At 44.2% G+C, this 27,999-nt stretch overlaps 1 protein-coding gene across 2 annotated transcripts; it reads left to right on the top strand.

The window, feature by feature from the left end:
* The first annotated feature begins 16 nt into the window (after nt 1-16).
* On the top strand, nt 17-27,962 carry lasp1 (LIM and SH3 protein 1). Of its 2 annotated transcripts, none has more exons than XM_041956705.1 (7): nt 17-318; nt 9,244-9,338; nt 15,287-15,371; nt 20,243-20,350; nt 22,826-22,904; nt 23,907-24,001; nt 24,434-27,962. In XM_041956705.1, exons 1-7 carry the CDS (start codon nt 250-252, stop codon nt 24,605-24,607), a joined length of 705 nt encoding a protein of 234 aa, XP_041812639.1. In that variant the 5' UTR covers nt 17-249; the 3' UTR covers nt 24,608-27,962. The 2 variants fall into 2 exon arrangements, with proteins under 2 accessions (XP_041812639.1, XP_041812638.1); XM_041956704.1 differs by having other exon boundaries at nt 20-318; nt 23,904-24,001.
* The last annotated feature ends 37 nt before the right edge of the window (nt 27,963-27,999 follow it).

The following is a 27,999-nucleotide window of genomic DNA, read 5'->3' as shown; positions in this document are numbered from 1 at the left end:
AGGAAGCGAACGGGGACGCGGGAGCGCGCTTTCCGTGTCTGGTTAGCGGACTGACAGCCAGCTGTGCAGCTACAACGACAACAACAACCTCCTGGATTTGATACGTACAGCAAGATTAGTGTTGGTCGGCCACTGATCGTAATCGTACACTATAGCCAGTTTTTGAAGTGAGTACTCGACAGCACAGAGCTACAAACCAGTATCATCGGCGGTTTCCGTGCTAACTAGCTAGAAGAGCATTCCTCCAACATGAATCCGTTATGTGGCAGATGTAATCTAGTCGTTTACCCCACGGAAAAAGTGAATTGTCTGGACAAGGTAAGAACACGAGAAACCCGTCTTACTTCGTATTCTTCTTTTTGGAAATAATCTTAATACGCCTTCTTCATTTTGCTTCCCAGCCGCACTTATTTCTGCTCTTCTTAAATCACACCTTTCACATTTTTTGTGAATGAATCGAACACCCCAACTGAACAGGTATTTCGTTAGCAGGGTAAGCTAACAGCTAGCTTGAATGTCTGGTAGGCGATGGTTTAGCAGCGCGAACCAGAAATGAAATTACACCTTATCGTGTGACTAGATAACGAAACCCTTGAAGGAACCTGCGTTTCTAACGTTATTTTACATCCACACAACGACCTAAAGCTACCATATTGATTTACCCCAAACCAGCGCCTCTCAGTGCTTCCGACAGGGGAGTCTGGCTTGGGCCTGGTTGGCACCGCCGCTTTGAAGAAAACTGATTGACAACCTCAGCTAACGCCTTTAACCTCTCTCGAAAAACGTTTTCCGTGGTCGATGGATTTTCCTTCGCTAAAAAGTAAACCACTCAAGACTTCTGAGTTCCTTTAAATAACAATGGAGCCTCATGACCAAGCTTTTTGGCCACGGCAGCGTGGACTGATTTGGACGTGTCTGTCTAATTCACTGGCTAATCCAAGTCGGGGATCGTTAGTCGAGCCACCTCGGTTTAGTTTTCTGTCAAAAGCAGTAGCCTAATCTCAGTCAAGGTGGTAATCTCATCATTTTTACCCGTAGTGACTGTGCCGAGGTGCCTAATTCACATGGGAGCAACAATTTGAGTGACTGGCACAGCACATCGTGTACCTGTGACCTCTTTAGGTATAAGGAGATAAAGATGATAATTTATTGATAACTGCATTTTTTAAACCCTGCTGCACTCAGACTGCAGACAAGATATAGATCACCTGAAACACATGTAACATACTAGGTGGGTGGGGTCTGCAATGTTTGGCATGTGAACAGCAATGCTTGTATATTTTTTACCAAAAAACAGAGCTTGGGGCAAGTAGATAATTTGTCTAATGGACGTTTGAATGGCTATTGAAAATCAATCCCTGTCGAGACATGCTTATCTGTTGCAGTTGACAGAGGGGGGAGGTGGGAAAAGAGCATACAAAGCACATTATCTAAAGTAACATCAGCTCTCGATTGCATGCATTACTGCTGGGCTGCATGGATGTGTTCTTGAATGCATCATGACTAATGTTTTCCCAAAGTGCTCTGGACTGGAATTGATTTCCCTCAGAACCCCTCTTTATGCACAAGCGGCCCTAAAAATACGAGTCGTTTTGTCACGTCAGAAGGCTGGTATTGATGAGAAACAAATAACCACAAGAACAGCCTGAACGTGCTGTGGGATCTGGCCTGAAGCAGAGTGCATTCCAGCAGACAGACACTCCCATAAAACGTGCTCTGTCAGAGGCCTGCTGTGCCGTCTCCCTGCCCTGAACCGAGCACAGGAGAGTAGCCTGCCGTCTGTCTTTGCTGCCATTCCGCATCAGTGCTCAGCCCTTCAGACACGCCAAAACAACCTCCCCTTTTCCTTCTCCGTGCCACATGCATACACTGCCCTTCTAGTTTGTTTAAAGCAACCGAGGCCTCATTTGTCTGGGATTTTTTTCCTTTTCCCTGTGCTAGGCTAACTCAGGTGAAGGCAGGGGAGTCGAGGGTTCAGTCATTGCTGCATTGGTATTCTCAGCCACCGATGGATACCTTTACCTGACAGTCTCCTTGTATAATACCCCTCTGTGGAGAGACTGAGCCACAGAGGCTTGTTTGTCTGTCAGCTGCATTCCCTTATAGCAGGGCTGGGCCCAGCAGACATAGCAGGCAGCCAAGCACATGTAAAGGCAGGAAGTGAATTTTGGTCGAGCCTCTTGTTGGTGATGGCTTTGTCTTGTTCTCTGGCTTCTCTTCACTGCTTAAAATGCATGTTGATCGTAAGAAGTTTAGAGCTGCATATTTGTCTTAATTATCAGGCTCATATCTGTCAGAGTAGCTTGAGGGCAGCTTTTGAACTGCAGCCAGTGCAACTTGTAACGACAGTAAAACGGTGCTTTTTTTTTCCTTTTTGCTAGTGCCCAGTATGCAAACTGTACTAGTAAAACAGGCCACAATTAGGTTAATGTGCAATATCTGGAGGAGTGAAATGATTTGTATGTGTGTCACTTGTAGATTAATAGCCATTTTCAGCACTCAGGAAGTGTGTATTTTCATGGTAAATTGAGAGATCCATGTAGAGTGGTTAAAGCTCATCTCTCCCTGAAACACTCCTCTCTGCTGGAGTGTTTTGCTGTCTGCATATTGTATGTCTGAATTAAAGAGCCTGTTCCTACCTGCAGATGAGGAGAACCAGTCCTCCTTCATCTCTTAATGGGATTTATTAATATTTAACTGTGACATATGAGCCTTGATGCCATAGAGTATGAAGTGGTGTAGCCGTTTACCGGGCAGTAAATCAGTGGTTATCTCACTGAATGTAACATTCAATGCCAGTAGTAATAATAATAATAATAATAATTCACTTTTATATAGCACCTTTCTGAACAGTTACAAAATACCTCACTAGTAAAATAAAAACAGTATCCAATAAAATGACAATAAGACAAAAGCGTAATAGAGAAGACAACATAATAGTAAGAATGCATTAAAAGTATAAGATATTTGAGTAACAAAACAAAAGAATAGATAATTAGACATACAGCAAGAAATTAATTATATAAAATGCATTTTAAAAAGTGCGTTCGAGATTTAAAAGAGGACAAAGATGTGGCTTGCCTGATCTCCTCTGGCAAGTCATTCCAGAGCGAGGGGACCCTGATAGCAAAGGCCCAGTTGCTCCTGGTGTTTGATCTAGGATCTCTAAAAGGGACCCACTGGAGGATCTCAGGCTACGCTTGGCTCATATGGGAAAAACGTCCATTCAGATACTCAGGGGCCAGTCCCATCAGGGCCTAAAAGTGGTAATTAACAAATCTTAAAACTAGCCTAAAATGCTCATGTATATGTACTCTTTTATTAGAATTAGTGACAAGTCTGGCAGTGGTATTATGAATTAAGCAAGTCTGGAAAGGTTGTGTTTGCTTAAGCGTGAATAGAGTGAGGTACGATAGTCTAAACGGGATGTGATGAATGCATTTTCCAGGCACTTGGGAGACAGAAGGGACCGTATCTTAGAGATTCTACCCAACTGGGTAAAACAAAGACTGGACAATAACTTTAACATGCTGACTGAAATTAAGATTAGAGACGATGATGCGAGAAACTGACTGCCGTGCCCTGACAGCTTGTCATTTAATTAGTAAGTATGAAATACAAAAATCACTGCTGCCTCTTGAATATGTGTTGTAGCTCTTGAATATGTTAGCAGTGTCAAATCATTTATACACAATATTGGCAAGATTTCTGGTGAGGCAAGAGCTGTTTGCTTGTTTCAGACAGCTTTTGTGCAAAAAATGATCCTTCACGTGGCATCAAGTTTCAGAGATAAGTTACAGCCTCACTCAAAACAAAACAGTCCAAGGGTAAAGACAAAAGTCAAAAGAAATGTGGCTGGACAAAAGCCAGCTAGGGAGTTATTTCCTTCATATCTGCATGGCTGTACCCATAGACAATAAACAGCACTGTGTTTCAAGGATTCCACCAACTTGCCGCTGGTGTTAGACTCAGAATATTCATTGCAAGAAAGAATCACATATTCACAAATTTTCTATAAACTGTAAAAGATATGTTTTTAGTGTCTTAGGTGGTCGCACTTCTTGGTTCCCATGATCTGAAATGTCCAGACACAGCTGCCATTAACACAAGTGTGTGTAGTAATCAGATTTCATACACCATTTGCCTCGCACATCGATGTGTCTGACACGTACTGTAGTCCCGTTGTCCAGCTTTCACAGTTACGACTGACTTGTACCAAGTTTTGTTATTTGGACAATAAATTGGTTGCTGCTTCTCGCCTTCACTGTGGGGTTTCTAGTTAAGATGTGAGCCACAATTGTGCTTCTGCTTCTCAATCCCAGGAAATTGCTGAAAAAAGGGGGTTGAAGGTCGAAGTACATAGTATTCAAGTTGTGTAGTTCTGTACTTTCTTTACTGAACAAGAGAGCTGACATCATGAACCCCATTGTTAGTCATGTGAATAAACGCTACATGTAATGATTAAATTCCTGACTGTTTATATTTCAATTTATGCAAATGTAGTAATTTGTAGTGTTATGCAGGGGCTCTGATTCAAATTGGGAGGATTTGTCTGCATTTGCTCTCTGATGGTCCAGCACGAACACTTTTCCTCTAACCCCAGTTTAAGAGGAATTTGTCTATCACCTCGCCTATATTTAGACAGATTATTCCGAGCGCTGATTCATGTTGTCCAAATTCCACAAGAGGCGAGGAATCGGTCCAGCCGCCGCCAGTTACCTCCCTTTTATGACTCACGGTCATGAACACACACATTACAGTCAAAGTCACCTGAGGTGCTGACTCCACAGTGAGTGGACAGGTACTTCTCCTTTGTGCATTTTGTCAGAAAAGAGAACTAGCGCAGCTTCTTTTTGCTTTCCAAATATATTCGAGCTATATTGGTTGCACTGCCTTTAAAACTGAATCCATAGAAAGGAAGGCGAGGAGACATGCAACGTGACAAAGTAACATGATTGGACGTCTTGTAAAGTGAATTTTTACGGGTGATTCATGACAAGGAAGTGTTTTACCATTTCACCTGCACTGTGCTCATCTCCAGCTCCTCAGATGGGATAGTTTTGCTTTTTTTAAATGTCTCATTGCTGGGCCGGCAGTGTGTGTATGTTACTAAGTGCACATCACAGTCTGGAGTGGTTTGGAAAGTGTATGAAGTGCTTACTCTACTCTAGCATAGCATGTCTGTTCAAATCACTGTCTGCCTGCTAGCCAGCAACAAAGCCCTCGGCTTGGCTAAAAATGAATGGAATCAGGTAGGCTAATAATTAACCAGCTTGCTTTAATGAGTTAGAGTTTCCTCTATTAGCACCAGCCAGATGTGGGCACTCTGTCTTTAGGCATGTACTATCTTACGCACGAATAATCTTCCACACATACACAGAGTAAGCTGCTGTAATGGCCCACTCTGTGTGTGTATATGGTGGTGTCTCTGATTTATTTAGCCACAATAGGTTTAAAATAAGTGTCTGCGCAGCTTTCAAACTGTGTGCCTAATCAAACAATAAAAACTGCTAAAACAAAGCTGTTTAGACTGAAGTTAATTGCTTCTGATTTGACCAAGAGTTATGAAACATTTCATTAGGGTCCTACAGGCTGCCCTTCAGTGTTATGAAGCGCTAAATTACTCTAATGCTTAATTTGGTGATTACCAGTAGACTGGACTGTGAAAATACATTAAACACGGTCTATAGATGGGGCAAACTTGAGGTTTCTTGTTTGTTTGTTTTGTTCTTCATCTAAAAATAAAATGATAGTCAGAGATTTTCATCTAATCAGTGTCAGGAAATTGCGCCTGCCAAGTCTGGTAAATTTGTCCGCTCTACGTGTCACTTGGCAGGTACCCAACCAATGTTTCCAACCAGTGTTTTTATTAAAGTTGAATGACAACAATGGTTTGGTCGATGTGTTGCTGTGGAGAGCGGACCAAACAAAGCGAGAAATCTGCCTCATTTAGATTACACACTAATACTGGCGTAGGAAATGATTGACACAACGGGCCTGTTAGCCAGTCGCTTAATTGTCTGGTTAGTATGTGAGAGCACACTCCTGTTCTGACTCTCTCCAACCCCCCCCTCTGTGTGTGACGTGTGCGCTTACATGGTGTCTGAAGTTGTGTTGACCTCCCAGTTAGCTCCAGGGTTTTTGTCTAGCCCAACTTGTATTTGGTTCTCACCAAGAGGGAGTCGTGAGGCTGACTGAGCATTTTTGCTCTTGACTGGAGCCTTGGATCCCTGCTGACACACATGCATCATGCACTGAGACATATAACCTACATACAGTACTACACACATGTAGACACACACACACACACACACATATAGATACGTGTACACACATGCCCCTGAGCTGCACTGATGCAGGAAGACAGCGCTGTTTTTTTATGGGTGTTTTATTTCTAGGGCTTCGTCTCTGCAGTGTCCTCATTTTCCAGCTGACTGCCAGATCCTGCTTAGGCACCAGAGAGCCAGGTTTTCCTGGAGCTGGACAAGGCCAAGTGCTGCATAGCCTCTCTAACACACATTTGGGATGTTTCTCGCCCCCAATCCTCTGAATGTCCCTTTATTTTCCTTTGGCATCTATTTGTCTTAATCCTAGACCTAATATATCATTCTGAATGTATTCTAACCAGATACTATATATTCACAATGAGACTAGGTTCAGAAGAGATGGGTGGCGCTTCATGCCTGCCGTTAGAATGTGTCTCAGATGTTTCTTGAGTGACCACTTTAATTATATTTCACCTCCCTATGCACATTTGATTTCATCTGTGGGGAACTGCAAACAGAATTAAATTAAAATGTATGTTCAGCCATGCAGCTAGAGAACGTGCCTGCAGTGGCTAAATGCATGCTGAATAAAGCTTTAAGTTCAGCAGGTGATCCTTCTTCATCAGTATAAGTGATAGATTTAAGTTTTAGCATTCAAGCTATACTAGAAAAATGAGCTGCTCTGACCACCTCCAAATGTGGCCTGAGCGATCATATCACCTGTAGTTCAAGCTGTAAGAGTTTTGTCGGTTCATCCAAGTGGCATTTCAGTTCCAGAAGGACCTCTGTTCACCTGCAAGGGTCATTTAATCTATGTGATGGCGGGAAGCTGACGACGATTGCCTTTTGAAATGTAGGTTAGCCGGTTGGGTGAGGCTTAGGCAGGCTTGTTCTCTGGAGTTGATCCAAGGTCAATAATTACTCTGGGAAACTGCAGGAGTATCAAAGTCCATGCTCTGATAATAGTTCCACTTTGCTTCCGGACAGAATTGCATTTACACTTATCTATATGGGTCACGCTGTGTTGATCCCTGGTTTACCATGGCAGGTATGGGGAAGTGAGAAGGAGATGACAATAGTTGGTGAAGAATGCTCTGTGAGTAGATGAACCAGACGGTATGCATGTAAAGATGGCAGCCACTGCAGCTGCAAATCAGCTGAAGCTAGAGGAAGTGGAATCTGCCTGCACTATGCTGTTGTTTGTAAAGGGATTTGCCATTGCAGTACTAGCCAGAACAATGGAGACTGAGAGCAATGGAAAGACTAACATGATGTGTCCATCTGCAACTCCCTCAACCCCCCATTGGGTTATAGTGGGATAAGGAGTTTGCATTCGAAGGCTTGGCCCCGTGTGTTTGGCTGCGGATCACAGCTCCACTGAATAGAGCCCGGGCTTGGTTTCCACTCTTTTCTGTTCCTTAGTACAATATTGCTGGCCCACAGCTACAAACACCCATGTCAAACACACACATACACTTTGCTGTTGTCATCGCGTACCACCCTGGGTGGTCTGTTACATCCAGACAAAACAGACGAGACTGGTCTTAAAACCAGCCCGAAGCTATGTTCTTGTTCGATAATGGAAGGAAGTGAAATGCTGTGTGTCTACTGTCCATCTGCAGCTTTCACAGGCAGCAAACCTCAACATCCTGGTGATTTACTGCCAGCTGTTTATCACATGCTATATCATCAGACTGTATCAATGCATGCAGGGAGATGATGTTTGGTTTCTTGAGCTTCTTGTCCCGAGAGGATCGTCTGGAATCAAACTTGCGTTGTCCGTGTACGAAACACTGTGTAAGTGATGTAGTCCTTTGATGTGTTTCTGCAGTTTCGCCCTCTATTTTGAACCATCTTGTCTGTTTGTTTGGAAGATTAGTGTCTTGTGTGTGGGCAATTGGTGTAGAAAGTGATAAAGAGTGGGAGAAAGAATGAGAGGGATGACAGAGCGCCCTGAGGCCATGTTAATAAGGACTCCCTCTTTCATTCCCTCCCATTCTTTCTTGCTCTCTTCGTGTTGGTGCACTCCTCCCTCCCTTCCCCTGACGATAGCGGGAGCAGCCAGATCATTGCTTCACTCTCTGGCGTTTTCTCTCTCTTGCCCACCCCTCCCCTGCTTGCGCCCTTCCTCTTGCGCTCTCCAGCTCCTTCCTTTCATGTTTCCTCCCTCCCTCCAGTTCGCTCCAGTCCTCCCTCCCTCGATCCCCCTTTGAACCCTCAGGCCGCAGATCAGCCCAGTGCCAGGAGAGAAAAGGAAAGGAGGCGGGTGGGTGGGAGGAAGGGAGAAAGGGTCGTGAGGGAGATAGAGCCACTGCCTCTTATGAAGCTGGATGAAGGAGTTAAAGAAACATGCAGGCCTGCAGTGATGGACGGAGAGTCCAAAGGTGGCTTTCAGACCAAACACAGTCTCTGCAACAGCAACTGAAAACAGCCTCTGTTGCTGCATATGCAGAAAACAAAAAAACTGATTATTTTGCCCACATACATCTGCGCTCAGTAACAAAAGGTGTGAAAATTGATTGCACCAGATTAGACGGCGAAAATGTAGATCTGTCAATCTCAAACTTCACAGCTCTTCCTCATTGCTCACACCAGCGCAGCTTCCCCGATCAACTTATAAATAGTAACAATACAATTAGCTATCAAAAGGGGATGTTGGTTTCTTTGTAGCTGTTCACTGCCAGCATACACAAACTACAGTGTTTCCACATTGCTTCACTTTGTTTCACACAGTCCCAACAGTTTCTATTCTTTCTGTCTGTACCCAGCTCTTGTCCCTGTGAAAGCTCAAGGGAATAGAACGCTGTTCTGGCCTCGCTCATTCAATTAGCTTTCCTGTGCTACTTGGCGTATGCGTGATTTCGTGTGTTTGTGTGTGGTAAGCTCTCCTTTTGGATCCAGCGAAAGGTGAGCCAGATGTCTCAAATATCACCCTCCTCATCGTTTTCTGTCTTCTCTGTGTCTTTGTTTCTGACAGTACTGGCATAAAGGATGCTTCAGCTGCGAGGTCTGCAAAATGACTCTAAACATGAAGAACTACAAAGGCTTCGAGAAGAGACCATACTGCAATGCGTAAGTCGCCGTTCTGTGCGTGTCAGTGAGCGTGTCACATGTTTTCATACTCAACTGGTTCAGCCTGCATCCCGAAGACACTGACAGCAGTGTTTAATCTGTCCACAGACGGAAATTAGACTCTCTGGATGTGTGTGTATTCATGTTATAACCCAACTAAGGCCCCTCTCTCCCTCCTCTGCTGTTTATCAGTGACTATTCCAGCTCCCCCCTCAGAGAAAAGGCCTATATGTGGTGTGGGAAAGTGCCTCCCTCCCTCCCTCCTCAGTAGGGAAAGCGGGGAGGTATCAACAAAGGAAATTCCTAAAGTTCCTCTACAGTGACACAGGCGGACACTCTGAAAACGAGCGCGTCCACTCACGCTTGAGCACATACTCACACACTAACAGCTCATCAGGAATCCGTGGAATCCCCCTCCGCCGTTACTTCTAATGATTTTCTCCCCCTCCCTCTCTGTGTGTTGGACTTGGAGGGTGAGTGCATGTTCTGAGAGGGAATGCAGAGAGAAGGCGTTACTTCATGTTCCAACAAGCTCTTTTGCATTTTCTTCGGATCTGTTTTTTTATTGCCAGAGAAATAAATCAACACACCATGCCAGCATTGTCGTTCTCAACCCCAGTGGAAAATCTATAGTAGTATGCTCACTGGTGGTCAGCTGTTTCTATAGAATTTGGCTTCCTTTATGATTAATACCAGGGACAAGTGATTAGCGCCAAGTATGGAGTGAAATAACATGGCACTTTAGTTTCTCTCCCTTTTGTGCTTGAGGAAAAACTTTCTTACTTGTCCACATGTCTGGACCTCGATTTTTTTTATTTTGGGCTGAACGCAAAGCAAATTTTGGTCTTGCTGTAGTGTGTAGTGTTTTTCCTTATTAGACACAAGCAGCCATTAAAAATGTTCCCCATCAGGAAGTACACATGCCTGCATCTAGCTAACAACAAGCACTGGCCGGGTGTGGCAGATCTGAAAACTCCAATAGTTTAATTTTACTTGAATCGCTTTCCTTTTCGTGGCGTGATAGATTCAGGAAATGGAGCAGCACCACGCACCATAATTTCACATTTTTCTCTCAAGTTGTAATGTTTACACCATTAAACACCATTAAAGGTTGCATTTTTAACCTGAGGGTATTAAACAGACAAAAACAAATTATCACTCGGTCGATCTGATAAGGAAAAACCCTTCATGCATGCAAAAAATGTTGAGGTTAACCAAACGCGTTGATCTGTTTCCAGAGTATCAGCTCACAGGTCAGCACATGCATCTGACCTCCATGCAAGCTTGGGAAATCATGCAATAGGCCCTGTTTTTAACAGCAGACATTTTGCATTTGCATTGTAGGACAAACACATGTGTTACTAATAACATTAACAATGGATCTGTTTCTTTCAAGTGTCCCAGTGAGCCATAACGTGACAGTGAGCCAGCTAAATGGAACCAAGCCATCATTACTTTTATTATTTACACCTGTGCCTTTTCTGCTTTTAACATGCCAAATTATCTTCCATGAAAAAGGCCTAATGGTACTTGTCATCGTTCCTGTCACTGTGAAAGGTTTGAATTTGCTTAGTAGGAGCACTGTGGCCATAAACTTAGTAATTAAATCCCCATAGCCATGGTACACCGGCGCACGTGTTTTCCGTTGTTTTGGCTAGGCCTAGTCCACACTTACACAGGTATTTGTCAAGACGTAGCTTTTTCTCTACGGTTTTGCCTTTCGTCCACTGACTGGAAACAGAGCTTTCGGAAAACTCCTTCCAGGGTGAAGATATTAAGAAAACTCCATTTGCAGTGTTGATGTGTAGACAATGAAAACAGAGTTTTGGCTCGAGTGTGTGCCGTTATCTCGTTTGTTTACATTAGATTTTGTTCTATGGTAGACGTCGCCAAATAGTGCTGGTGCTTGCTAACAGGACATGTTTATGTATATGTACAACACCGCTGGTTTTGGACAAGACCTACTCACGAAATAACGAATCCTACTATGGCGAGGCATGACCCACCTTCACTGTTGTAGGATTTGTAATATAGTGGTCGGACCTCTAGATGCGGGCAGCCTACCAGAAATAGGTAGGTAAATAATACATGCGGACAAGGTCTTACTGGCATCTCCCTGACTCCCTCGTTGGCTGTTTGTACCCCTGTGAGATCAGCACAACACCTCCATGATTCATTTGAGTGTGTGGGGTTTGGTGACTACAGCAAATTCTCAGCTCCACCCAACATCAACTCAAGCAGAGGTCTAATTAGCCGTAGTGAGTCCAAACACCTGTCTACAGTCTAATTATGAGCTTATATTAGATGATAAAGTATAGTAATTTTACATATGATTGTTATTAACATGATAAAGTTAATAACATTTCCTGAGTTTAATGTCTCAGCATGACCCTGTCCCCTGTCCCGACCTCCAGTCTTTCACGTCTACAGCTAGGTGTTAACCACCTTCAGCAGGTGTTGTCCTACTATCAGTTCTGTTTCCACAGACTGAAGTAGCTGCTTCTTTTCCCTTTCCTGCTCCTGATTTTGGCTCCACTCACCAGCAGGAGCACGGCCCTTGAGTGCCTGTTTATTATGCCTCTTTCCATTTGTTTGAAACAAGCTTCGTTCGAGTAAACATCATCAGTGGAAGAGCCTCCAGCTTCCAGAGAGGAATGCAGGCTACATTCTCTGCTATTATTCCGTGAGATAGCTACTTTATCGTTATTGCTCTATATTTGTCCTTTGTAAATGATATAGGGTTGTTTGTTTTCACTTTATTCCCACCCACCTCTTCCCTGAGATTCCCATCCCTGGTGCTGGAGTCACAGTGGGAGGAATCACTTAGGAGGGCAGATGAGTGGACAGATAAATTCTTCATTTCCCCTGGAGACTGCTGGAGCCATCAGTGGGTCGCTGCCTTAATGACCGATGATGAAATTTATTTGAATCAATGCGGTGTTGTTAAAACCAGTCACAGATATCTTGATTTAGTGTCATCATGCACAATGCCTGCCATTTTTCTCCCATTTCATTTCATCAGTCATTTGTTGATACGTTGTGGCATGACACTGCTGGTCACTTCCTGGTTTGTGAGCCGTGCTGCTTTCTATATCGGTTTGGGAAAGGGCTTGTGGGAAGCTGACCAGCAGGAAGACCCAGTCAGTAAAATGTCAAACAAACTGATATATGAGCTTCATTGTAAAATAGCTTCTGCCACTTGCTGTACAGCAGACGTCTCACTGCCTTTCATCAGTTCTGCCTCTACCAACTGGTCTACCAAGATGTGTGTGTTTCCATGAGGTTTCTGTCCAGTGCTTACAGTTACCTGCTGCTCAGTCAGTCGTTGAACTTGTTAAATGATGGATGGATGTACTGCACATGTAGATGAAATGTTCCTGCTGAATGATGCATTACAATTCCAGGTCCCGCAGGGTCAAGCCGGCCACAACATCTCCGGGTTCCGCTGTGCAAACAGGCCTCTCCTCCTGCACAGTAGGCAATGTGTGTGCGTGTGTGTGTGTGTGCATGTGTGATTACACATGCGTGGCCCCTCACTCCTCCACCCCGGCAGTACCTCCCCTCCATTTTGATCACTCCCTCTTTAGCGTTCACAGAGCTAACTGAGTTTGTGCATGTGTCACCCACTCCCGTCTGCGACTTATTACCTTGTTATACAACCTGACAGATAGATGAGTGTTCTTGTGACTCACTCATAGCCTCAAACAGTCTCGAAAACACGAGCATGGCTGCACACACACACACACACACACACACACACTCAGACACACATTATACGATCCCACTGAGTCACTAAGCTTCTATCTGCAACCCTGTTATGTGTTTGTATAGCAATTTACTGACCCTTAAGCGCAAAGACAGTTTCCAAAGACACATTGAGGATGACAGAAACGCCATTAACACACCCTGGTTGTGAGTGTGTGTGTGGCTCGAACACACACCCTCTGCTGCTCGGGTTTTCAAGCACAGTGATGCTCTGTGAAAGGAAGTGTGTTCCACCACAAACCAGACACACCCAACTCCAGAGAAAAATGAACATATATTATTAGTTTCCTAGCTTTGATCAAGGAACATTCCACAAAAAAAGACACTCATTTAGATTTTTTTTACTTATTTTTGGATCGTCTCCAAAGAGATTCACAATTGTCAGTTACACGTATTCCTAAAATTGCAGTTTGACGAATGGAAATTGAGAGTGAAAAAAAACAAATAATGAGCATCTGTAGTGTCACGTAGTGTAGCTCTTTAGCCACGTAGCTTTGTGTCACTCATCCTGTTAAGATGTAACAGATAGTTCTGGAGGTCTGCACTCAGCAGCGGCTCATATGTGATGATAAAAGAGAAAAAGACAGAGTGAGTGTCTGCATAATAAAACATTGTTTTACTCGTGTGATTAGCTATCTCACGACATTAAAAGATTAGCTTCATTTGCATTGTTTGATTAGCTGGTTTGTAGCCTGCGCGGCCTCAGCTGCTAACCAAACAAACCGCTGCATCTGAATGTGCCGATGGCTAATGAGTGCAAGCGGTTGTTAAAGTTTAGTGAGCGCAGATCAAACGTTTGTTGTATCTCACAGAGTCGAAATGCCAACTTCAGTCAGTTTCTGCTCTCGTTCAGATCCATTCATGCTCTGCTTCCCACTCTTTGGAATTATTTTTGGGGTTTCTTTAAAGTGGCTCATATATCTTTTTATAACAGTACTGTGTAAAATATGCCAACCACAATCCTTTTGTTAAAGTTTTTTACATCCCATAATGACATCAGGACGAATGCTAATTCAGTTTGTTTACCATGTTGTCAAGGAAACGGTAAACATATTGCCTAAATGGGTTACCCAGAGGCACGGATAGTGGTGAAGATTTTTGAGGTCACCCAGCACCCTGAGGCAGGCTGGGAACTGCAGTCCATATGAGCAGTTAGATAAGCTGTGAGGGCTCTTCCTCCCTGGCTGGAGTTAAGCCATGTGTTTTTGCTGCCTTAAGGACCACACTAAACTGGCAGGCACCATTAATTGCTGGCCTGAAGCCTGCTTGTGCACAGAAACCTCTAGTGAATAAAACACTGACTTGTGCGTTGTGACAGCGGTCATGTAATCAATAAGTAAGCGTGCGGTGAATGGCTTTGGGAATGATGCTCGGTGTGCTGCATGTCTGCGTGGAAGCTGAGTGTTTATGCTTACTTGTGCATATTTATGTTTGTTATATTTGTTTCAGGCAGAACATTTTCTCCTGAGCAGTAGGAGGTTGGTGGTTATGGGTCTGCGGCTGTCAAGAAAATTCCCAGAATCCATTCAGAAAAGAGACTCGCCTTCACGCTCTGCTGAAGGGGGGGCTACCCATGACATCATTCACACTCACCCACTGTCTCTTTGACCCTGTTGCTGTGTCTGTTGTGTGCCATTCCTCTTCCTGTTATCCCCCATGGGGCCGTGCCTGTGTGTGTGTGTGTGTGTGTGTGTGTGTGTGTGTGTGTGTGTGTGTGTGTGTGTGTGTGTGTGTGTGTGTGTGTGTGTGTGTGTGTGTGTGTGTGTGTGTGTGTGTGTGTGTGTATGCCTGTGTTTTATAAGCTTGGAAAGCTTTTTCCACACCTGCTATGGCTCGCCTCCAAAACTCTGCAACTTTGAGGCTCTCATCCTCCCCACACAGCCCCTGCTTGCACTTCCTCTTTTTCAGACTACCTTGGCTCCCACTGACAGAGCATTGTGTGTTACACTGACATGCTTTTTGTCTACAGGGGCCCCTAACTCAACCTCAGGACCACCTTGAATAACAAATACCCCCACTGTGGGGCCACAGACTGCACACTGCTTGAGTTATGCTGTTTTGTTTTTTTTTCTTAGAGTCTAGGCTTGAGCGTCACAGTGGGACTCTGAGTAAAAGCTGGCATCTGCCTGTGTGTGTTTACTGTGTACTGACATTCTTCGCTGTTTTGTGTGTTTATTTTTCAGACACTACCCCAGGACAAACTTCACCTGTGTGGCTGACACTCCAGAGAACCTCCGCCTCAAACATCAGAGCAAGATGCAGAGCCAGGTAACTCTTTGTGCTTGTATCTACTCATGGGGCTCTTGGCTAAACCAAACTCCAGCTGTGAAGCGCACACACACAAACACAGTTTGGCAACTGCTCCACAAAAACTATAAAAGGGCATGTTTAATTTGAAAAGCTTGACTTGAGTGAACCCCTTAAATTGATCTGGGAGTAAATGCTTCCACAAAGCCAACTTTCAGATAACATAATCAGTCATAATTCAGACCTGTTTGAACATTCAAGATGCTCACAGCTTTCAGACAAACCTGAGAAGTCAAGCATGAAATTGATTCACAATGGACAAGTCAGAGACTTGAAGAGAGGCCTCATGTAAAAGTATAATAAGTAGAATGCTAGGGGGGCCAAAAAAGGCAGCAGTAATTGGCAAGAACAAAGAAAGCTTTGCTTGCCACATACAGGTTAGTTGTACACAGCGTCAGAGATAAGCAATCCTAATGCAAGAATGTTGGTTCAGTTACAGTTTTCAGTCCCAGTCCAGTATGCAAGAGGAGGGAGCTTTCTCCCCTTAACAGTTCAGTCTTTTCAATGTCAAATCCAACAGAAATACACAGGAATACTAGCAGACCTTAAATTATATAATACAGTAATTCAGTATGGAACTATCAAATAGAGCCGTGCTTCAATCAGTTTTGCAACACTTTCCATTTCCTTTTATCAACAGTTGGAAAAAAATGCTTGTTATGTAAGAAAGCATTGCAACATTAATGTCCTTAAACACCACTTTAAAGGCCGTTTACATTTTTAGTTTGAATAAACTGCCAGACACCTAAAGAAAGCATCATGTTTCAGTTGTGTATTGTATCCTGCATGTAATCCTGCCCATGGTTGAGCTTTAGCTTTAGTCTGGAGGGTTAGTATGGAAAAACGCATTTAGCTATAACTAAGCTTGACCACATTTGAACCCTTTTGTGGGAACCAAATTTCCTGAAAATCCCAGACGCAGGTCCATGACCGGGTGGAATCTGGAGACGACGATTTTTCAGCACAAGTAGGTGCTGGGAATATTCGGCCCTCTTGTTTTACGCTGCTGCTCTCAGGAGCGTTAATATGTCAGGATGTCACTTGAATGCTTTTTATGACGGTTGCAAACTGGCTTATAGCTTAATAAATTCAGTGCTGCTTATACCATGTTTACTGTGGCGCAGTACTGACGCATCCTTCCTTCCTCAGCGTCTTCGCTGCTGTACATTTTTTCCAGGACCACCCATGTGTACTGAACATGGACCTTTTTTGCCTCAAAAAGTCCCGAGCCTGATTTGTAACCACAGAAAACACTACTATGGCTCTTCCTGCTGAGGCTAAAATAACAAAGACCCAAATATATTCTAGGATTAAAAAAACTCATCAGACCAAAATATCCATCTGAACTGGGTCATGTGTTATTGCCTTAATAAAGATGGCTCTGATAGAGAGTCAGAGAGATTTGTACTCGCCAGCGGACTTTTAACAATGATTTACCACATTGGCCGTCTGTAGTTAAAGAAAGCATGATAAATCACAGATAAAGCAGTGTTATTGTTTAGGGTGACAGACTAGTGGCAAGCAGCCTGAACCTTGAAGGCCATCATGTGAGGTTTCACTTCTCTTATTCATGCCTACCGTCTGGAGCATGTTCCTTCGTTTTCTAGGAAGTTGTCTATCGGTGTGATCACTAAAGTAACGGCAGAAAAACTGCTTGGAAGCTGCATTTAAATGCAAAATTACACATATAAAGCCTGTTTTAGCACAGCTGAGGAGAAATGCCCCTTCAAATTCATTTTGAGGCTCGTTAATCACAAAAAGATCCTGGACAGGCTAATGTGTTAATCTGGTCAGAGAAAGGGAATCAGGAAGGATCCACAGGGAATCGCTGAAGGAGACGCTTGTTTTCCCAGCATGCAGCAGTGGAGAGTGTTGTCCAGAGGGGAGGTGGTGCTTATCAAAGAGCGTCACATCTTATCCGAGTGTCAGTGTCAAACACTACAGATGAGACCGGGGTGTGTGTGTGTGAGAAGGGGGTTTGTGGAGTGTTGGGGTGGGGGTAGTGGTCGTGTGAGGAGGGGGATAACCAAGGGATCGGGGGACAGATGGTGTTTTCCTGCGTGGACTGTACATCCAAACAGCCCCCCACAAACAATGGTTTATCACGGTCACAAGCCTAAAAATGAGGTTATTACACTAAAGGTGTTTGTGTGTGATGGTGAAGGAGTCGTGTAATCATGGATTAAGACCAGCGTCGGCCTTTTTCTTTCTCTTCTCTATCGCAGTCGTGGGAGCACAGTGGTCACAGTGGACAGAAGTAGATTGGTCTAAAATAATTTATGATCAAAAAGAGGACGCAGTTTGAAGTGAAGTCCTCTTCAGGCAAACACTGCTTAAAATCTGCTTTTGGTTACAGAAAGTGAGGAGAATCTGCTGATTGTGCAGCGAGTCAGCCAAACTTCCTTAATGAAAAGGTCATTTTTAAAGAACTTCTAATTATACTGTTGCATATTTAAGCTTTAAGTTTCATTTTAAAATATAACCCTATTTTTTACCCATTTCACTTGTCAAATACATTCTAATAAATATTTAAAAATAACTGAATATAGCCTATTCTACTTCTGCGTGCAGATATTTATAGATTATATAAAATAAGCCTTTTGCACTATTTCTAAGTGTGTTTGTGTCAGCCTAAGGAAGTTGAAGCTGTTTGTGTGGAGAACCGTGGCCATCTAACCCCTCACCGCCATCGCTGCTCCGTTGCTACGGGAACCCTATTGCTATGGTAGCAGGGTAGAGGTTTGTCACACCTCATCACGAGAAACAGAAAGAAACAAGGCTGAGAGAGAGAGAGAAATAAAGAAACTGGAGAGAGCGAATTGGGGAGGAGGAGAGGGAGAGCAATGAGGCGCACATGAGCGAGGGAAAAAAATGAAGAGACAGGAAGGCACCAACACACAGAGAGAGAGGGAGGAGTGCAGGGTGAAAGAGGAAGAGATAAAAGTAAAATCCCCAGAGGAAGGGAAGCTAGAGGAATGCAAATAGAAGCAGAGAGAGAGATTATAATGAGGAAGAGCTCCGGCTCTATGGAACGACTGTCTGTTGCCGTTCAGGCAGTAAAATATGAATGAATGAATGAAAACGGAGCACATAGACGAGGGAGTGTGGGTGGGGAAAGAAAGAAGAGGCCTGATTGGAGGAGAAGAAGCTGTTGCATAGACCCCAAAAGACAAAAGATAAGGACTGAGAAATAAAAACAGGGGGAGGATCATATGTAGACTGATGGGAGCGGAGCAAGAATGAAGGACAAAGATGGGCCGAGGCCGCATTAATCTTCTCCGTGACTTATCTTTGTGCACAGGCTCGAGAGCCTCGTCTAATTTCCCGTGGAACGGGGCTCAGCCATCATTTTAACCCAGTTTCCCAGTGGACGTCACACCGGAGGCGACAGCAGATAGGAAAGCATCACACTGCATCACGCAGACACACGTTATCTATGAATCATAACCACGTCATGTCATCACGAGGCGTCGGGAGACGAGAAGAGGATTGGTCAGCAGTCTGTTTAGCGGCGTCAGACCTTACGTGGAAGTCGGGGGAGAGCGTGGAGGGACAGAGCTTTGTTTCCTGGTAGCGCAGGAAATCGGCGCAGTCGCCGTGGAGGCAGGAGTAAGGGGTGGAGGTTGTTGTGGCGAGGTGTATTCAAGTGATTTGTCATTGCTGAAATATCATCGATCAGACGGAGAAGGGCTAGAACGTGTAGCTCTTCCTTTAGTTTGAAAATTTAACAAAAACGTGTTCTTGACTTCCTGTTTCAGGTTAGTTACAAGTGGTGTGAGTGGTTGTGGTTTTGAATACTGCAGATCAGCCACAGTGCAGCTGTGAGGGAGAGCACCATGCATTATAACTTCGGATACGCATCTGACGCTGCATGGGCTGGACATTTTCTCCTCTGCCCTGAGGGTCAGGATAGGGAGGGAAGACTGGAAACACACACTCACACACACTCTCTTTATTACCATGTATGGTTGCATGGTTGCTACCACGTCCTGTATGTAAGGCCTTTCCTCCCCAGCAAACAGGAAGTGAACGTCACCACCAAAGTATACGTAGTGCCAACCTCACTTTGCTTGCATGACACACACTCACACACGCTGCTAATGCTTACTGTGGTCATAGTTTATGCATCTGTTCATTTAAACCACAGAACTCAAAACTTCCTCGTTTGCTAAGTAGCTATGCAATTGGTAGGCAAGTAATAAACTAACTCAGTACAAGGAAAAGGTGGGGCAATGTTTATAGTAGCAAATGCATGATGCTGTCAAAATATTGGCTAAACTTTTAGGGCAATCCTCAGTCAAGACAATACTTTAAAAATGAGAAAAATGCTCCTTTTCACTAGCGGTGACATTACAATGTTTTCGTGTTAGTTGATCGAACGCTGTCCAGCTGTAATAAAGTCAACAGTAAAACCAAGTTTCTCCTGCTGTAAAAATATTTTATTAGGCCAAATAAACGCTGAGGGCTGATCCATTTGCAAAACCAAGTACAAGTACTCATAAGCTGGACAGTGAAATCCGATGCTGTCGGTGAAGAGCGTTACATAATTTCTTTTAAAGAAATGGAAATGATTAGGGAAAAAAAATCACATCAGTTTTCTTTTGTCAGTTTTCCCACTTTAATCTGTATATGTTCAAAGAATCTAGGTCAGAGCATCTATTAATAATCATTTGCGCGGCATTTGTTGGATTTTCCTTGTTGACTCGCACGAAGACACATTGAAGCTGCTCATCTGGCTGAGTAATTCATCGCAGCCAAAATGTGGCATATATTATTTGCCCGCATGTTTTATAGTTCTTTTTGTGTCTAACATGATGCCATTTGTTCTGCAGGTTCTCTACAAGGAGGATTTTGAGAAGAATAAAGGGAAAGGTTTCAGCGTGGTCACAGACACGCCAGAGTTGCAGAGAATTAAGAAAACGCAGGAACAAATCAGCAATGTAAGTGTCAGCAACACAGTCGCCAAGACAACATCACCCTTCACCTGTTTATTAATTTCTATAAATCATGATACTGGAGCTCTAAATGTCTATCTAATGTTCTATATATGTCTATAATGTCTTTGCCTGTATTGATCTGAGGATTTGTGAAGTGCTCTGGAAAGGCTCTTTTCCTTCCTTGAGAATTTCAGATATCACAGCTTCAAGCCAGTTTTCAGGCAGGTTAACTCATCTGATGCATAGTTAAAAACCTTGCATGCTAAGCTAACTCCACCAGTGGAAAGTGCATGAACTGCGATCGTTTGCTTCACTACACTTCCTTTGACTGCCTTCTTCATCTCAGCCCTCAGAGAGCTTCACCAGATAGAGAGCTCTCGCTTTAGAATATTTTGCATGTTGTCGTGTTTTAAGCATCTTTGATCATCCCATTGAATTACTGACATCAGTTAATGTGACCCGCAGAGTCCACCGGGCACGGCTGCGTCGCGGTTTTTGTTCTGTCCTCCACGTGGCCTCAAACCTCACCAGGAGCCTTTTAGAAGCAGAGCGTTTTGCCTGCTTGATTTTCTTTACTTGCTTAGATACTCGGATGCCCTGTGCAGATTGATGCGGTGTCGGTCAAAAATAGAAGCGTATATTCTCCGGAGCAGAGACGAGAGCCGCTTCTGAAACACGCTGCGTCGGATTTGCAGGCATTGTCTAGAATGGCGGTGATCGGCTCCGCCTGGGGGAATTTAGGGGTCAGGCTTCCTCTGCTCCTCATTTATAGTAAAGAAATTCTCCTCAAATCGCTCTCCACATGGGCCGTTCTCCTCCACTCTCCCTCAGCTCCTGTTATTGATTTGCCATTTCTCTGTAAATACAGAGCAGCGATGTAGAAATTAATGCAGTGTTTACCTTGTGTCCCCAGACTGCTTAAGCCAACTGTAAAGGGCTTTTATTTCCATGTAAAACACACTCGCACACAAAAACATACTTCATTACACATAACTAGCTCTGCACTGGCCTCGCAAATAGCATAATTAGTGTGGAGGGTGATGGGTAATTACTGCTTTCATGTGGTGAAAGATCTTGCATGTCTAAGATCAAGGAAATTTGGAAAACAGAGAAAGATACACACATGTTAAATCTATTCCTGGGTGCGCGCACACAAGCCACATCAAGGTAACAAGTGCATTATGTTGGGATGGATTTGGGCGCGTTGTGGACTGTTTTTATTCAGAACTGATAAACAAGACATCTGCTTGCAATCAGCGCATCACTCACAGCCAGTCAATTCTACGTCTTTCCCCATTGTGGCTCTCCTCCACGGATGCTAAGAAACAAAACCTGTTTACTCGCCACCAGCTCCAGAATTTCATGTCAACGTGTGAAGCCTTTGATTCACTTTTACTGTCTGTCTTGTTGCAACGTCGTGACTTTTTGCTCTCAGTCGACTCTCCTGTCGCCTTCCCCTTGTCGAGCAGCAAAGATCGAGAGGGGGTAAGGAGGCTTAGTTCAGCAGTAGCCCGGGCCACTTCCCGCAAATACCCACACATACACACACCATCTGTTCGACCTGCTCCCTCAAAACAAACCAAAATAATCTCCCTTACACACTCTCACTTAGCATATTGCACTTGAGAACAGTCACTGTGTTCTCGCAGTCACTCGCCTCACTGTCCTTGCACAAACACTCCGTCATCCCATCCAGTCTGTGAATACACTCCTCGCTAACGCCGCCGGCACAGTGGCCTCTTTGAGCACGGGTGGAAGCGGGGACAGAATCGGGGTTGTAAATCTTGACCGAGGCGCTGTGAGTCAGCCTGTTATCAGCCTCGTAATAAGGCGGGCGGGTTATTCAATGCAGTCATAGAGCTCAGTTTCAGTTTTTCATGTTGTAACGCTGAATGCTGCCTCTGTCTCACTGGCTGGAGAGGCTGGAGGTTGATCATTAACTCTTTGTACCCGAAGTTTGTGTGCAGATGCTTCTTTTCACTCTGAGAAGAATGTTCTTAAGTCAAACCTTAAAGAGCAGTACTATGAATGATTGAAGTTGCATTTTCCTGTGCTTAGTCATACGACCCATCCCCCTCCTCTCAGTGTTTCCTCTTGAATCTAGCTGGCTCATTCTCACCCCAAGCGCTCAAGCCTTTAGTTAGTTCCCGTTTCTCATATTACCTGTTCTTCCTGATGTGTCAGAAAGGGTTGCTATGCAACACTGAGCTCCCACTACTTCCGGCCGACCAGATGTCATTTCCTCTCAGTGTCAAGCTGCTTCCTGAGGCTTCGCTGCACGTAGCACGCCCCACCTATCGCCACAACCACAAGGGTGCTGGAGAGCTGGTGGGAGACCTCTGGTGGATAGAAAATGAACTGCACACTGTGAGAGCTTCCCGGAAGGAAGACTGCACCTGTAGATTTGAGGCTGTTTCGTGGAGGTGCATGCACTCTCCATCTTGATCTAAAACCCTACACTTTGTTTGTCTCCTGCAGATTAGGTACCATGAGGAGTTTGAGAAGAGGAAGACAGGAGGAGAGGCCCCACATCATCAGCCGAGCAACCCCAGCCCAGGTATTCCTTCTAACACACGCCCACACTCTACAACTTCTATCTAACTTATTAAGTATGTGTCATTTTACTGAGTCTATTCTACAGTTTGCAGCAGTCAACAGTTACACAGGAGCAGCAGTAAAAGTAGTAGACAATAGTAGGTAGAAGAAGAGGCTAGTTTTCAGAAAGCAACTTCTGAAATGTCAGAAACTCTCTTATAGCATCAAAGGATCACTTCACCCAGATCCCCCAAAAACATAAAACCTAAATATAACCATCAACTTTAACTCTATCAACTTTAACCTTTCGTTTCCTCCATTTTTTGGTTCTCTGAGAGAAGTACACGAAGCATCTGCTTTCTTCTTTAAGCTTCCTGCCTTGTCTGTGCTTGGCTCCATCGCTGCCACGGGCTGTTCCCCGCTCAGGGGATCTTGGTTGTAACTTGTTCACCGACGTCCTCCATTCAGTTATACATATAGTTGCAGCGCAGCAGAAATCGAAAGACGCAGAAACAGAAAGCGATTCTAATCATGCATAAATTGCTTCTCCTTTTTGACATGTACTCAGTTGAAGACAGTACAAAGATGGTTTATTTCATGTTTTACCTCATCAGCTTCATTGATTTGAGTATGAATAACGTTATGAACATTGTGTCTGAAGTGACGTGCAGCTTCTGGAGGTCAGTGGAAAAGTTGCAGCTAAGGATTTGACGGGCTGGTGTACCTGCTGTTTGTATTTTACATACCTGATTTACACTTCAACACAGAAGGGCATTGTTCAGCGGGTTGTGCAACAGTCAGCCATCGGATGCAGGTCTTGGCTTGCTTTGTCTTTGAATTCCTCACTGTCGAAGAGTTCACGCAGACAAACAGGCGGTAAATACAGTCGAACACAGATTGCAGGCTTATAGCTTGCTGCTGAATCGCAGTATATCTGCCAGTGAGTCTCGTATCCAACAGAGTAACAGTAGGAAACATGTTTGAAGCTCATTCATTTCCACTTTGCTCTCTGTTTTTCCAGCAGCTTACCAGCAGCCTGCAGCCTCTCAGAACTTCCACTATGAGCCCACTCCTGAACCAGTGCGCCAGGCGGCTGCTGCCCCTCCTCCTAGTGCTGGGGTAGGTCCTACATAGTCACCCATTGTATTTATAAGCAATGTTGATCTGCAGCTATATTGATAATCCATGAATTGATTAAGTTGATGTATTTTTATGAACAAAAATGGCAAAAGTTCATTGTCCTCTGCTTCTGAATTGTGAATACTTGCTGGTTTTCTTAACTTTCTCTTATAGTAAACTGAATATTTGTGCGTTTTGGTGGTCATTTGAAGACATCGGCTTTGGGTTTTGGACATCATAATGGACATTTTTTTCACAATCAAGGCTTGGACAGTGACTGAGCCATTCAGAGACTTTTTATTGCTACAGTCTAGTAGCAGACGTGTAAAAAACACTCTTACAGAGATAATTGGGCTGTAGCTCCTTTCAAGCAGACCACACCTGCGGCAGCTGCTGTCGGGAACTAACTCAAGTGCTTCTTGTTGTCCACAGAAGCGGTACAGGGCCGTGTATGACTACTCTGCCGCCGATGAGGACGAGGTGTCCTTCCAGGATGGCGATGTGATCGTAGATGTGCAGCAGATCGACGAGGGCTGGATGTACGGCCGTGTGGAGCGCACCGGCCAGCAGGGCATGCTGCCCGCCAACTACGTGGAGGCCATCTGAGTGAGAGGGAAAGAAAAAGGAGGAGGAGGAGGAGGTAGAGAAAGGGAGGGAAAGAAGGAAAGGAAAAGCCCAGTGCCATCTCATCTTAACGCCGCTTTCTCTTGATTTTACTCTTGTTCCCTAACCTGTCCTGTGAGACCCTGAACCCCCAGCCCCCATCTTCTGCATCCCTGCTCTGCTCTCACTGTTCAGCTCCACCACAGAAACCCTCTATCTGTCTGTCTGTCTGTCCGCCTGCCTCTCTGTCGGTCTGTCTGTGCTGATGTCTGTCTCCGTTTGGATATTTGTCATCCTCTTTATCTTCCCCTAGCCCCGGCTCCACTCTCGTGCTGGAAATCAAAAAGTCTTAAAAGATAAACTCACGGTTCATCGCAGTATGTCAGGGGTCACACCGCGTCACACAGCTCCATCCTAGCTATAGCACTTAACAGTCCTGACGCAAAAGCAGAGAAGAAAATGTTTTTTAAAAAAGACCCTTTTCCCCACGAGTCAGTCAACGCAGCTGCAGACGTCGTTCTGTGGAGAACAGAAGTTTGAAGTGTGGGTGGGGGTTGCATTTTCCTCAATTTTGTTAGCTTAAACTTTGCAGCGTGATCTTGGCCAGACTGGAAACACAGTGTGGAATCTCATCAGAACTAAGCTTGAATATTTTGGACTTGTGCACATTCCTTTAACCTCTAACCCTGTCGCTGTTGCACCAATTAGCCAGTCGTCGGTCTTTAACGGAGAGGTTTTTAACACATGTATAGCTGCAGGCGCACATCTCGCCGGTGTGCTCTTGAGAAGGCGCCCTCGCGTGCCGCACTGCGTCGTGGGTATCGTTGTGAAACTGGAATCGTAGCCTAACTGAAGAGCACCTCCTGTCGTTGCCTTTCCCGGGCGTGCCGGATACAGGAGGGATCAGGGACAAGTTAGGGGACATTATCAGTCCATCTCTTGCAGCCACACTGAATACATCGCCTCAGTTGGTGTGGGTGTTCAGCACATACACCCTTTTTCCTGTTTTTTGCAGCCTGAATGCCTTCAGTCCTGAGAGAATCACAAAGTTGTGGTGATAAAAATTTAACTGTTTGGAAAGAGAAGGTGGGAACAGGTGAAGCCCCTCCCGCTTCCTGCTGCAAAATCACCATCAAAGAAAACCCATTGTTAAAAGAAAAGGCCAAGCACAAATCTGTATTGTGAATCTTTATTTTAGATGTTTTTGTGAGTGAACATTCCAGTCTTTCCTCTTTTTTTTCCATTTAATGTGAGAGACCTTGATGAATCCTCGGCTGTGTTAAATGTTGTCGTCTTTCTCATGCTGTTCTTCTTTTGCCTTTCTCGTTGTTGTAAGATGTTTATTTTCAAAAACAAAAAAAAAGAAGTGTATTAAATAAAAAAAAAAACCAGCAACCCAATTCATGAACCAAGGCAGGAGAGTTTATCGAGACGCGTGCAGTCACAGTATTAGATCGGTCGTGGGATTAAACTGAAACCTGCAGTTTCAGGTCAGGACGGCCTGTTTCTGATCAGTGGGTCTCTCTTTGGTTTAATATCCTGGAGCTTCTAAGAAAGTAACCTAAAAGAACAGATTTATTTCATGCTCCGGTCACCCACAAAGCAGGCTTGTCATCTCTTAGTCACATCCAAGCACCGATGCAAGACAGGAAGCTTTTCTCTGGCAGGTGAATCCCAAAGTTGTCGACTATTTTTGATATTTGACCCACGAATCAGCCAAAATGTACCAACATTTGGTTGGCGGTGGGTCACTAAGATGTAAACAAGGTTGGTTCATAAGACAAAATCAAGCATTTAAGTTGCTGGCTATTACACAGAAATGCTGTATCATTCCTTCACTCAAGATAGTGTATTTCTGTGAGGACCTTATTAGATTTTCAACATGATATTGGACCATTTCTCAGTGGTGTAAATAATCTCATTGGCCCCTGACCATACACACATCTTCCCTTTTTCTTGCTGTGATGCACTGTGACTGTCACAGACCTGAGCGATTCCGGCCGGTGTGCTTTCAGGTGGGGGTGGGGAGTGGGCCGAAACATGTTCAACTTTATTAAAAGAAACACGGCTCTCACTATGTAGCTAGACGACATTGTACAATTGTATATGTATCATAAAGGTAAGTTAGCGGACATGTTTTTACAGGTCATGGTGCTCTGGGAAGTGGCTCGCCTGCAGATAAAAAAAAAAAGTGGTTCATATTTTTTTTGTGAATGCGTCTGAGGGGAAGTGATGATTTTTACGAAGTCGACTTCTGGGAAAATCCAGTTTGTCGCAAGTCGGTGTCGAGCATTCATAAAATTGTGCAAGTTTCATGTGAGGAATGGTGACAGCGGTGGTGAAAACCGTCACGGGATCAGCAAGAAAATACACCTCAAACTGGATTCTAGGTTGCCAAACAGAACGAATGAACACACTGTGTGCATGCCTGTATTTTGCATTAGCCTCTGCTTGACAGCAGTTTATTTGCAAAACAGACGCGAGCTCGGAGAGCTGTTAAAGAGCTCACGGTTGTGTTTCTCTTGGGTAAACTGACGAGTTGATGGTTGGCTTGAAGTGGAGCGATTGTTGTTCTTGGCTCTTGATGATGTTTGCTTAAATTTAATTTAATCATGAAGCTACTCGCGCTGGCGGCCTCCACGACTCTGCAGCCAGTCCGAACTTTCTTTTTATCTTGAGGGTGTTCATTTTGTCGCTTGGTGTTGCGGATGAAACGAAAAAGTGGCCAAAGACAGCCAGTGTTGTGTAGGTGTGGCTCAGGATGGATTTGTTGAGGGCAACGTCAAATTTGAGCGTGATGATGTAAGTGTGCGAGGCCCGGGCAGGGGCCGGGCCGTGAGGCGGGGCAAGTCGTTTGTCTGACCTGGATGTTAGTGAGGAGTTCGACTCTTTGCGCCAAATGCCGCTCCTCTGCTCTGGCATCACTCATCTACTGAACCATAACATCATATCATAACCCTGTCTCCACTCAGTTTCTGTCTAGTATCCTGTCCACCAGTCTTTCCTTCAGCCTCCATTGTAGGCTCCTGCGCTTCAATGAATCATTCCCTGCTTCTATGATAAAGGTTATATACTGTAGACTTTGCAGAGTGAATTCATGTAATCCACAATCGGGTTTAGCATTCAGACCAGTTTTGTGCATTTCATTTTAAATTGTTTTGCTTTTGATATAATTTTGTTATTTTTTAAATAAAAAAATAAAGATACCATATGCATATTGACATACATGTGTATTCAAACTCATTCTGAATACATACTCAGAATTAAGGACCTGATATCATTTCCTGTTGCCCTGTTACAGCACTTCAAATTGTACTTATGATTCTGCAGATTCAATAAAATGTCATTTTTTTTCTCAGACTGTCTCGTGTTGTGCAGCAGCTCCCTTCTGCCTT

The sequence above is a fragment of the Chelmon rostratus genome, chromosome 17 (genome assembly GCF_017976325.1).
Source record: "Chelmon rostratus isolate fCheRos1 chromosome 17, fCheRos1.pri, whole genome shotgun sequence".
Taxonomy (NCBI): domain Eukaryota; kingdom Metazoa; phylum Chordata; class Actinopteri; order Chaetodontiformes; family Chaetodontidae; genus Chelmon; species Chelmon rostratus.
The sequence above is the reverse complement of the archived record's forward strand: the minus strand, read 5'-3'. Positions and strand labels throughout refer to the sequence as shown.

Excerpts from the sequence above, each read along its gene's own strand:
- lasp1 (XM_041956704.1), top strand. The coding sequence starts at position 250 with ATGAATCCGTTATGTGGCAGATGTAATCTAGTCGTTTACCCCACGGAA. Across the intron at positions 15,372-20,242 it reads AGAGCAAGATGCAGAGCCAG|GTTCTCTACAAGGAGGATTT; the intron begins GTAACTCTTTGT and ends TTTGTTCTGCAG. Across the intron at positions 24,002-24,433 it reads CCCCTCCTCCTAGTGCTGGG|AAGCGGTACAGGGCCGTGTA; the intron begins GTAGGTCCTACA and ends TGTTGTCCACAG.